This window comes from Medicago sativa, chromosome 4 (assembly GCF_051527215.1).
Source record: "Medicago sativa cultivar Bolivia chromosome 4, Bolivia_mono, whole genome shotgun sequence".
Taxonomy (NCBI): domain Eukaryota; kingdom Viridiplantae; phylum Streptophyta; class Magnoliopsida; order Fabales; family Fabaceae; genus Medicago; species Medicago sativa.
This window is the reverse complement of record NC_140752.1, coordinates 26,234,966-26,247,102: the sequence shown is the minus strand read 5'-3', so window position 1 is coordinate 26,247,102 and position 12,137 is coordinate 26,234,966. Positions and strand designations below refer to the sequence as shown.

Sequence of the window (12,137 nt, the reverse complement as noted above, 5' to 3'; positions counted from 1 at the left end):
CTTAAGTCACGTCAACTCCCTCGTCTCGAATACCACCAAAGTTAATGTCTAAAGCATTTTCATCATTATCTTCATTACATTCATAACCAGTATTCTCTAATATTATAGCCTCTTTTTTCTTGTCATCTCGTCTAGTTTTAGTTGGCTTATAAACACTAGGAACTTCCTTATCACACCTTTGTATGTATTTTTTTCACCCCCCTACAGTCTTTTCCCCAACATGATGGTAATTTAGCCCACTCTCACTCAACCCAATATCAGTTTCCACAACCACTTTAGTGGGCCCAACCTCTTCATTATTCCCTACAACATTAGTGGGACCTACATTACCATTGAGACCTACATCATAAGTGGGACCAACCTCTTTCAAAATCTCATTAACCATTTCATTTTGACTTATACCATTATACTCTTTCTCTTGAATAGTATGTGGTTGTGATAGTGGGTGAATGTAACGCCCTATTTCTATTAAAGCGATAAAACACGCGAATAATATATATATTCAAGAAATAGACGCTACGTCTCAACAAAATCCACGAAATCATGCATGCATAAAAATATCTCAACAAACGCAGCAGATACAAATCATATATCTCCAACATATACATGTCATGGTCAACAATACATCTTCATATAAAAATCCTCCAAGTCCCGACAAGTGGGCAATTCTCAACATTAAAACAAAATCCAACAAAACATAAAGACACCGACCACCTAATCAGAGCCTAAACCTACGACTCCAAAAGGATAACGGAGATAGCTCACGCTATCCAAGCACTCACCAAAAGCGAACTACTCCTGCACAGCGTCTACCCATCCATACAGATAGGTACGCGGTCAAAACCACTGGAGGTTAGCTTTACATCAATCATACTCAATATAATCAACTTGACATAAATAAACCAGTTCAATCTTCATTAAATAACATGGACAATTAACCTCCAATACAAGCCCACACAACAATGCCAATCATCACAAGTAGGCATTCATTAAAGACAATTATTACCAACAATCATCATTCACTACAACAATCAAGACACATACTAATATGATATGCGCCTATACTCGACACATATATGCATGTGGTACCAAGTCTCCTCAAGGTCGTCACCCATGATGCAACAAAAACATCATTATCAACGGCTATAGTCAACGGCAATATGGATATAACATCCGACATGACATATGATGCATGAACATATGACTCAATCCACCATGCATATGTTCACAACAATTCAACGGCTATAATCAACGGCTATAAACAACATTCAACTATATCATATAGTTCAATAACTCCATACAAAACATCACATGATGACAAACATCATACTGATCACCTAACAACCATTCATACATCTTCTTATAATCATATCAAACTATCCATAAAGGATTTATAAGAAAATCGATTCTTAAAACCATTTTCATCAAAATTCGTCTCTCATTCCACAATTTCAAACTATTGAAGCAATTGAACCAAAACCAAGTAAACAAGATTCAATGACTCAATTAAGTATGCCTCTAAGCCACATATAAGTCCAGTAGAGCATACCATTACGTTTCACCGGCTAGAGGCGACAAAATCATGAAAATCACGAAGTTCGTCTCTCTTTATCATTTTTCAAGAAAAATCCCATTTTTAAAGCAAAACAAGTTAAGACTTTATGAAACCAATCTAAACCATTTTTAGAAATCATATAATCAGTACACAACCTTAACCCTACTTCAATTCCACGAGAAAAACGAGTTTCCGAAAAATTGACGTTTTCGACCATTTTTCAAAAGTTAAGTGAAATTCACAAAATCAAGTCCAATTCGATTCAAACGATGTTCCAGTAGGTTTAAGTGTGTAAACAGAGGTTAAACAAGTCAAAAGAAACATTTTTGAAAGCCCGGATTGGTCCCCAAGTGCACGAAACGAAAAATCAAAAGTTGCTGCAGAGAAAGTAGCACGCTTAAGCGTGGCCTGCTCGCTTAAGCGTGCAAGTTCCAGAAACTTCTGGGCTTGCTCGCTTGGAGCTCGCTGGCAGCACGCTTGCTGCTCGCTTAAGCGTGGTCTGCACGCTTAAGCGTCCTGCACCAGAACAGTTCAAAAATGCTTTGGGTTCCAACCCCTTTTCACCCCAAAATCCCAATTTTGATCATTCCAAACCCCAAAACTTAATCCCAAAGATGTTTATAGGTCATATACACTTCAAAACACTTAAACATGCATAAGTTTTGAGATTAAAACATCAACACAACAAAATTCACCAATTCACCAAACTTCCACAACTTCCAACAACAACAACAATTCTCATCACCAATTCACCAATTCATGATACCCAATGCATCAATTTATCAACAACACATTTAACAACAACAACAACAACAACAACAACAACAACAACAACATCTAATCATAAATTTATCCTCAATCTAACAACCACAACATCATTCATCATCAATTTCACACAAAAACACATCATGTTCATATATATCCATTTTAACATACAAATTCAACAACAACAACACAATTATCATTCAATTCATGTACATAATCATGTCATCAAAATTAAGCACGAATTTCTACAACAAAATTCAAATTAACCACTTAAGCAAAGAATTAGGGAAGAACTACAACTATTAATTATGATTGAATTCTAACACTCTTACCTTAGTTCATCACAAACTCAAACTAGGTCTTCCTCTTCAAACCCTTATCTTCTCTTGCTCCTTCTCTCTCTACCTCTTCTCTCAAAATGTGAAAAATGATGGTGTATACCCTACTTCTCCAAAGAATAGAGTTTATATAAGCTCTACCTACTTGGACTCAACTCACAATGCCTTAATGGGCCTAACCCATTACTATTCTAATTCAAAATGTTTCTACCCACTCAACGGTAAAATGTAATAATAACGGTCACCTACCGGTAATAAAACAATTCACTACAACTCCCTAGCACTTAGTAAAATAATACTAGCTCTCACTAAGCACTAAAAATAATCCTCATCAAAATTACTAAATTACCCCTACTCACAAAATGACCAAAATATCCCTGAGTCCAAAATGACTAAAATACCCTTCTAACACCGAATTCTACACTCCCACCCTAAAAATACACACAGAGGCAATTAATCACAAAAGAGCACATATAACACACATAAATAAATAATAAAATAAATCTAGCAAAAAATCGGGCTGTTACAGTGAACAACATAAATATGGGATAGTCCATGCATTATTTTTTTATAGAAACTCAACCATTTTGGTATTATTATCATTCTCCAACAAAACCAATTGATTAACATCCTTTGGCTCAAAATACCACGTATATTTAACTTCCTTACAAATATGGATCACACAACCAAGTAATCTCAATATACCATGGTAACCAGTATGCTAAAACTTCTAAAATGCTTTAACGGGGCTCAACCTAATTGGGCTCAACTCACAATGTCTTAATGCGCCTAACCCATTACTATTCTAATTCAAAATGTTTCTACCCATTCAACGGTAAAATGTAATAATAACGGTCACCTACCGGTAATAAAATAATTCACTACAACTCCCTATCACTTAGTAAAATAATACTAGCTCTCACTAAGCACTAAAAATAATCCTAATCAAAATTACTAAATTACCCCTACTCACAAAATGACCAAAATACCTCTGAGTTCAAAATGACTAAAATACCCTTCTAACACCGAATTCTACACTCCCACCCTAAAAATACACACAGAGGCAATTAATCACATAAGAGCACATATAACACACATAAATAAATAATAAAATAAATTTAGCAAAAAATCGGGTTGTTACAGTGAACATAAATATGGGATAGTCCATATGCATTATTTTTTTATAGAAACTCAACCATTTTGGTATTATTATCATTCTCCAACAAAACCAATTGATTAACATCCTTTGGCTCAAAATACCACATATATTTAACTTCCTTACAAATATGGATCACACAACCAAGTAATCTCAATATACCATGGTAACCAGTATGCTAAAACTTCTAAAATGCACCCCAACCTTTATATTGCATTTGAAAATTGTATTTCTTTTATATATTTGTGTTGATGACCGAGTACATGTTGTAGCTAAAAGAAATTATAACTAAAAAAAAAATGGTAGATAAAAGAAAATGGGCCTCCCTTCAAAAAACAAAAAACAAGAACAAAAAGAAAATGGACCGCATTCTTTGGAGCAATGAAAGGTTCTTATGAGTGCGATATGTGTTTGTGTTTTAGTGTGGGGAAGCACTAGGAAATGAACATTTTTTCGACTAGAGGAAATGAACTAAGAAGTAGCATGAAGGACTTGGTCTACAAAACCCTAACAAAACGGCATTGGGTACTCATACAACAATATACTCCACTCTCAAAGGTAGGGTAGTTTGTGAATTTCCTATTCATTTCCCTCACTTCATTCTCATCACACATTTCAACCAAGATCCAAATTTAAGGGGATATAAAACCTTTTCTTTTATGGGGATAGAAAAACCACTATTCCCTCTATTAGATAACTCCAATTTTAAACAAAATAAAGTCCCCCCACATAAGTTTTTCTTTTTTCTTTTGTTGAAAACCTTCCACATAAGTTATCATATTTTAGTAAGAATTGTCTTAGATTTAAATGATCACAAAATAATCTTAGATTTAAATTTTAGATGATATAGTATGGCACCTACTACATTAGAATTACGATATGAAATTTCTATATTTTGTTTGAATAATTGATTTTTTAGGTTATAGGAATTGGATTTTTAAAAGTAATGAAATTTTGAAATGGCCACTAAATAACTTAACATTGAATTATCCTAAAGGTATAAAAGAGTTTTGACTTTAAACCTTATTTAGAAGATGTTAGTTTTAGAGAGATAATACTGTTTGGCCTTATAATTGTAAAAACTTTTTGAATAAGCCAAACAACTCTATTGAAATTGACACAAGAAATAATCGAATGTGAGATTCTGAAAGGAGTATATTTTAAGGTCCCAAACCAATACCATCCAATCAACTAAAATGAGTTTATATTTGAAATTTTATTTCTTACAAACTAATTAGTCTCACTTTAAGTATTTTTTTGAGTACAAAATTATTTTTTTTACTGAACTTTTAGTTATTTTATTAATCTCAATTTTGTTTGCCTCGTGAGTTTAGCTCAGTTGGTATGGACAATGCATAAATAAAATATGCAAGGTCCAGGGTTCGAACCTTGGCCACCACAAAAAAAAAATATCAAATATTTTATGCATATTATTACTAGAACTAAGTTTGACTCAATTTATGCATATTAGTACTAGAACTAATCACTAAATATTTTGTGTCAGTAGTTGAAAATGAGCGTCCATAAGTCATAATTCAATTAATAAATATATCAAAATTTTGTTTGACTCAATATTTTATGCATATTATTACTAGAACTAATCACTAAATATTGTGTCAGCAGTTGAAAATGAGCGTCCATAAGTCATAATTCAATTAATAAATATATCAAAATTGTAAGCTCAAATGTCGTGATTAAGGTTTAAATTTTAGATACGATTATTATTTTGTCTATGTAAAAAAAAATGTTAAGATACGTGCCAACATGATATGCTAAAGTTACCATGCTGAGTTGCTGACCATGAGCTCAGCCATCAGCACACAAAAGTAATATAATAGAAATTAAAACTAAAAAATATTTAATCAAAGAAAAGTATTAAAGCTTAATTGCAGTTTTGGTCTCCTAAGTATTACAATCTTGCGATTTTGGCATCCTATAAAAAAACAATAACAAATTAGACCCTAAGTTTACCCTCTTTTGCATTTTTGGCCCCATAGATCAATTTTGACCAAGTCAATGCATATGCGACACCCATATCACTCTATTTATTAGACATAATTGCAGTTCTGGCCCCTTAAGTATCACAATTTTGCGATTTCAGCCCCTTAAGAAAATAGAAAGTCACACGTGGCACCTCACTTTAAGTGATATCAGTGCCACATATGCATTGACTTGGTCAAAATTGGTCTTGGAGGTCAAAAGTGTAAAAGGGTGTAAACTTAAAGGGCTGATTTGTTATTGTTTTGTATAAGAGACCAAAATCGCAAGATTGTGATATTTAGGAGGCCAAAATTATAATTAAACCAAATATTAATTACCATTTTTCTAAATAAAAAAATTGATTAATGAAAAAAATAAAAACAACTATTCGGTTTTATGTTCCTTTCAAAATAAAAACAATTATGGTTTATAAAGGTCAATTTGCTAAAACAACGTGCCATTATCCAATGGTTGTCTAGTGAAAGTGAAAAGGACAGGTAGATCATGCGACGTTAACCATAATATTATCATTTAATCCATAATATTATGTCAAATTAACCCTAATATTTTTTTATATCATAAGAGTATGTCATCGTGACATTAACTCAGTTGTTAGGAACATTACATAATATATACATGACCGAAGTTCGGACTCCGGATACCCCACTTGTTCATCTTATAAAGGTGAATTTGTAACCATTACACTACTTGATAAAAAAAAAATTCATAATAGTATAATTTTGTCAAATGAACCATAATATTTTTTTAAAGTAAAAAACATCATTTAATTGAGTTAAAAAACAAGGCATTTAACATAGTTAAAAATACTTTCTTCGTCGTTACAACAACACCCAGCAGTTTTATTTCACCTTGACTAGAATGGTTTCAGCTGCAAAAGCAATGTGAATTTCTTTATATCCCCTTTCCTTTGTTTTCTTGCCAAAAATACTATCATTTAATTTTTCAACAAGTACGTGATAAAATTATTCAAATTTGTCAAAAAAATTATTCAAATTTGATTTATAGATATCAAGATATCACATCTCTTGCCTAAAATAATGATAACATATCTTCAAAATCCGATTCTTAAAATTTTCTATATTGATAAAAGCATCCATATCTTAAAATCAAACTAAAGGGGCATTCATGGAAATTTCAAAAGAAGAAAAAGCCGTAACAAAGGAGAGAAAACGGGCAAGTCTCACATGTTACTATGTTACATGAAAAGTTAAGATAACAATCTTCAATTCCTTTGGCCGTTTTGGCCAAAAGGCAATTGAATGAAATTACTTCCAACTTTAATTCTCTCTTAGAGTTAGAAAAATTTGATTTGGCTGCTTTAAAGTAAATAACTCACTTTAAGGAGTTAAATGAGTAATATCACTAGTTGATTTACAAATTAATGGTTAATTTATTCCTTAGAAAAAAAATTAATGGTTAATTTATGGCTACTTAGGGGTGTTTGCAGTATATCTTGAATCGGTTTTGAGACAAATATTAAACTCAGAGATAAAATTATATGTGATCTGGTTAATCAATCCGATTTATTTTAATGCGGTTTAATTTAGAATGATTTCTTGATATCGAAATTAAAATTGTAAAAAAAGTCTATTAATAATATATAAAATACAAAAAATTAATATTACAAAAATGATAGAAAAAATAGATTAAATTAAACTAATAAGAATTAATTAAAAAAACAACAAATAATATATTAATATATTAATATAATATATCCCACGGGTAGTAATTAAAAATAATCATTAAAGTCTTGTAAGTGTAGCTCGGTTGTTAGTTATCAAGACATTATTTGCAAGGGTCACAATTCGAACTTCGAATTCTTCACTTCTCCAAACTTAAAGTGTACGATATTCAAGTTGATTCGAGCGATTTTCACAAATGTACATCCAAATACATCAAATAATATTCGGTTTTGAGCGAATTTTCAATTTTTTAAAGATTAGTTTAAATATGAACCCTTTAATTATAAGTACATATATGCTAAACAATTGGTTATTGAAATATTATTTTTTTATATTTATTTTACTAACTACTCATTTTAAATGACAGTCAAATCTAAAAAATTCCATAAAAACATTTTCATCCATTACACTTGTTAAATAAAAGTAAAATTGATTTTCTAATGAATTTTTAGCAAAATTTTATTTTAAGAAAAATATAAACTTAGTATATACAATTCTAATCCAATGGTCAATAATTTTTTTAGGGAAATTTTATTTTTAGGAAAAAATGGTCAATAATTTTGACTGTGCTAATTAATGTAGGTAGAAAATCCACTTTCAAAAAGTGATAAATAATTCTTCAAAAAAAAAAAAAAGTGATAAATAATTAAAATTTGACTTTTTATTAATATCTTATTTTTTTTGTTTTTTATTTGAAAACAATAAATAGGCATTCATTTACGTGACCTTGTATACATCCCAAGTAGCACCTACTCCTACTCTCATTTTGTGGTTTCACATATCACAAACACACACTCTCATAACTAAAAAAAATTGTTGTGTGTTGTGTTGTATGAGTTTGTGTTTATATTATTTTTTCTCAATTTTTCTCTTTTGTGAATGATGGAGAAACACAAGTGCAAATTTTGCTTGAGAAGTTTTTCCAATGGTAGAGCTTTAGGTGGACACATGAGATCACACATGATGAACCTACCAAAACAAACTGAGTCATCACCACCACCGCCGCGAGCAGCACCAACTGTTCAGCTCAGTTTCGAAGCTGAATCAGCTTCATCTCTTTCATCCTATGGTCTAAGAGAGAATCCAAAGCGAAGCTTTCGATTCACAGATCCCAATCAATTCATCGACGCTGGTTCGATAATTCATCAAGAAGATAGAGAAAGTGAAACTGAGTCCTCAAAGAATCCAACTGGCCCACGATCCAAACGGGTCAAGAAAGTTGATCCGGTGAAAAACTCAGTAGAGACTGAGTCTGTTTCTGTACTGAGTTCTTCATCGGATATAACAACTGAAGAAGATGTCGCTTTTTTTCTCATATCATTGTCTCGCGAAGATAACAACATATGGAAAACTCATACACAACATCATGATCAGCAACATCATCAGCATCATGAAGAACAGTATAAACAACAACAGGTCGAAGAAGATGAAGACCAAGAAGACGAAGACGTCGAGGTTGAAGAAGAAGAAGAAGAAAGTGAAGCTGAATCTGAAGAAGAAGAAGAACTGAAACCAGTGAAGAAGGTACGAGGAAGATACAAATGCGACACGTGTAACAAAGTGTTTCGTTCATATCAAGCACTAGGTGGACACAGAGCGAGTCACAAGAAAAATAAACAAGTTGCAGAAAGTGGTGGTGATTATTCAATTTCACAACATGATGAAAAAATTAACATTGAAAAAAATATCAATGATAGTGAAAAGAAAATTCATGAATGTCCAATTTGTTTTAGAGAATTTTCTTCAGGTCAAGCACTAGGTGGACATAGGAGAACACATAATATTGGATTCGGGTCAGCATCAACATCAGCAGCAGCAGCAACAATGGTTAGAACAAACGTTGAGATTGCTCGAGGTTCCGCGAATGTTGGAGATCGTTTGTTAGATCTAAATTTTCCTGCTCCGATGGACGAAGATGAAGACGAAGATGATGGTGATGACGATGTTAGTCAAGTTGAAGGTTCTGCTGTTTCCGATGCTGAATTTGTCAAACCTCATTAAGGTTAAAAAAGAAAATGATGAATTCATTTTTTATTTAGTTTGATGGATCCAAAGGTACAAAATTTTGGTTCTGTTTTTGTTTTTTGCAGAACAATTTTAGGTTTGCTCATTGCTCAGCAAATTGGGGTTATAATGGTTATTTCATAGTTTACTTTATACTTTTTTGTACTTTAATAATAATAAATTGAATATTATAATAATGCTTTTTAGACTCTAACTGTAATTCAGTTTTTTGGGGATTATTGTTATGTTTTATTTGTTTATGTATGATATTAGAGTTAGAGTTCCATGGAGTAGTTGAATTTTTTATGCTGATTCTGTTCATATTTTGGGTTTTGAATTTATCTTTTGCAAATAATAAATAATTATTAGTAACCAATCAATTGAATTCAATTGGTATGTGTTCAATCAAGAATGAAGTGTTCTGGATAACTCCTACTCGAATTCTAATTGAAACAATCTTTTGTTAGACTTTTGTGTCTTACAATCGAACTCTGAATTTTCAGACCTCCTTTTCTGTGCATCGTAGTATTAAGACAAAAAATGAGTTATGGTTTTTTTATTTATGGTATTTTTCTTTAGCTTTTGCACTTTTATGTGATTTGTAAGATTCATATTGGTCATCACATATTTGTCATGATCATGCAATTGAGATAGTTAGATCAAGATATTTGATGGTTCACATTTTTATTTTTTATATATAGAATAGTAAATGGTAAGTTGGAATATGAGTATATGATGGTCCATATTGCTTTAATGTGAATTTTTCAACTTTATGGAATCCAAATTGAGTGATTTGGAGTTATGCAAAAGAATTGGTAAGCATGCTTGTTTTAGTGGGCTCTGTTTCAGCTTCCAAGTAACAGTTTCTACCATTCATTACTTGTGAATGTTAATTTAATTAAATAAATAACAAAGTCATATTATCATGGGAAGTTGATCAAAAAGTGCTTATTTTATTAACTTCCACTTCTGACCACCGGCATTGTGCAGTTCATGAAGACGAATATGTTTGTTTCATGCTTCTTTTGTTTCTTTATTTTTTTTTTGTCACCAAATATAGTTGTAGTTGGATTCAATGAATTCATAATAACATGATGTGAATGTTTGGTTTACTATTGTGTGATAAAATAGTGATTCTAAAAACATAAAATTAATTTTGACGTATGTGATTGTCCGTTTTCTTTTGTACATTAAAGGTGTAGACGTGAAGTCAACTGCAAGCTTGTAATTATAGCTTCTTTCAGAGGATACGAGAGTCATAAGTCAAATCGCAATTGTGATTGGCTTCTAAGGGTCTAGATGAAGTATTTTTGCCTTTAGAATTGATTCTAGGATAAAGTTGAAACTTGAAAGTACACGCTCATAATTTTAGTTTATTTCTCGAAATGCAATAATCAATAGCTTGACCACAATTCTAAACAAGCTCTAAGCTTTAGATCTCTAAGGGTTCTAAAGTTGAATTGTGTTGTGTTTGCTTCAAATTGAATCCAATTAGAAGTTGAGTTTTAAAACATTTATCTTAGTATATGATTTTTAGGCTCAAATCTTTATTAACAAAAATCAATTTCATATTTTTTTTATATTTAAAATTAATTTTTACCACATAAACTACAAGCACGCATAGTCAATACAATCTTGAAATTGGAGCTATTAGATGAAGATCAGACAATTGATATTTTAACTTCATCAAATTATACTTAAAACATGGTCGCATAACGTCATCCGATCAATCTTCATTAATGACTATGATCTCATGACTATATTATCTATGTCATATTTAGAATATATTGAATCATAATCCATTGTTTGACATCTTTTTCCCTTTACTCTTTATTTCCCTTTATTTTGGCAAAAGGAAAACTGTCTCTAATCAATTACCCTCATCTATTTATGTTTGAGGTTATCTCCACCTTTTCACACAGATTTCATAACTAGTGGAGATTGTTACAATGTGAATCATGATGATAATTTAATATCTACACTAGCATGTTGATTGAATCATATCAGATTTTCAATAAATTTTGTTTACCATTTTAGGAAAATCTATAAAAAGTGATGATGATGATATTATGAAAAAGAGATAAAGGTAGCAAGAGATCCCTTATTGTATTCAATGCTTATAGATTAATTTGGCTTAGTTAGGCGTGACTCAAGGTATCTAACTAAGGCAGGCCTTTTAGTTCTTTATGGAAAACTTTCTATCACCCTTATTAAATTTGTAGTAAGTGACATATGATTCATTTCATACAATTACTTTAAATTTTTTTTATTTGATTGTTTTGTGGGCTTTGATTTTTATTTTATTTTTTGTTAACCCTCCATATTCTCAAGGTATAGAGGTCATATGTAAGTGATGTCTACTATAGATTGTTTCATCTGAAATTCGAACTCAGATCACTCAAATAATTTATCCTTAACCGAAACTCATTAACCACATGAAATCAAACGGTTGATTTGGGGTTTAGTCCATTAGTATATCTTTTTTTTCGAAGAAGTTAAATTAGTCCATCCAAAGTGACATCGAGAAAATCAAACCTGAGACTTTAAGAAGGAGTACACTTTCAAATCTCAAGTCAATACCATCATACCAACTCAAATGGACTAAAATGCTAGAATGTCCAAATGCTAGAATTTCA

General features: G+C 31.4%; 1 protein-coding gene across 1 annotated transcript; it reads left to right on the top strand.

Moving 5' to 3' along the window:
- The first annotated feature begins 8,214 nt into the window (after positions 1-8,214).
- LOC146927317 (zinc finger protein ZAT9-like) lies at positions 8,215-9,715 on the top strand. Its single transcript, XM_085700618.1, has one exon. The coding sequence runs from the start codon at positions 8,377-8,379 to the stop codon at positions 9,496-9,498; it is 1,122 nt and encodes a 373-aa protein (XP_085556744.1). The 5' UTR covers positions 8,215-8,376; the 3' UTR covers positions 9,499-9,715.
- The last annotated feature ends 2,422 nt before the right edge of the window (positions 9,716-12,137 follow it).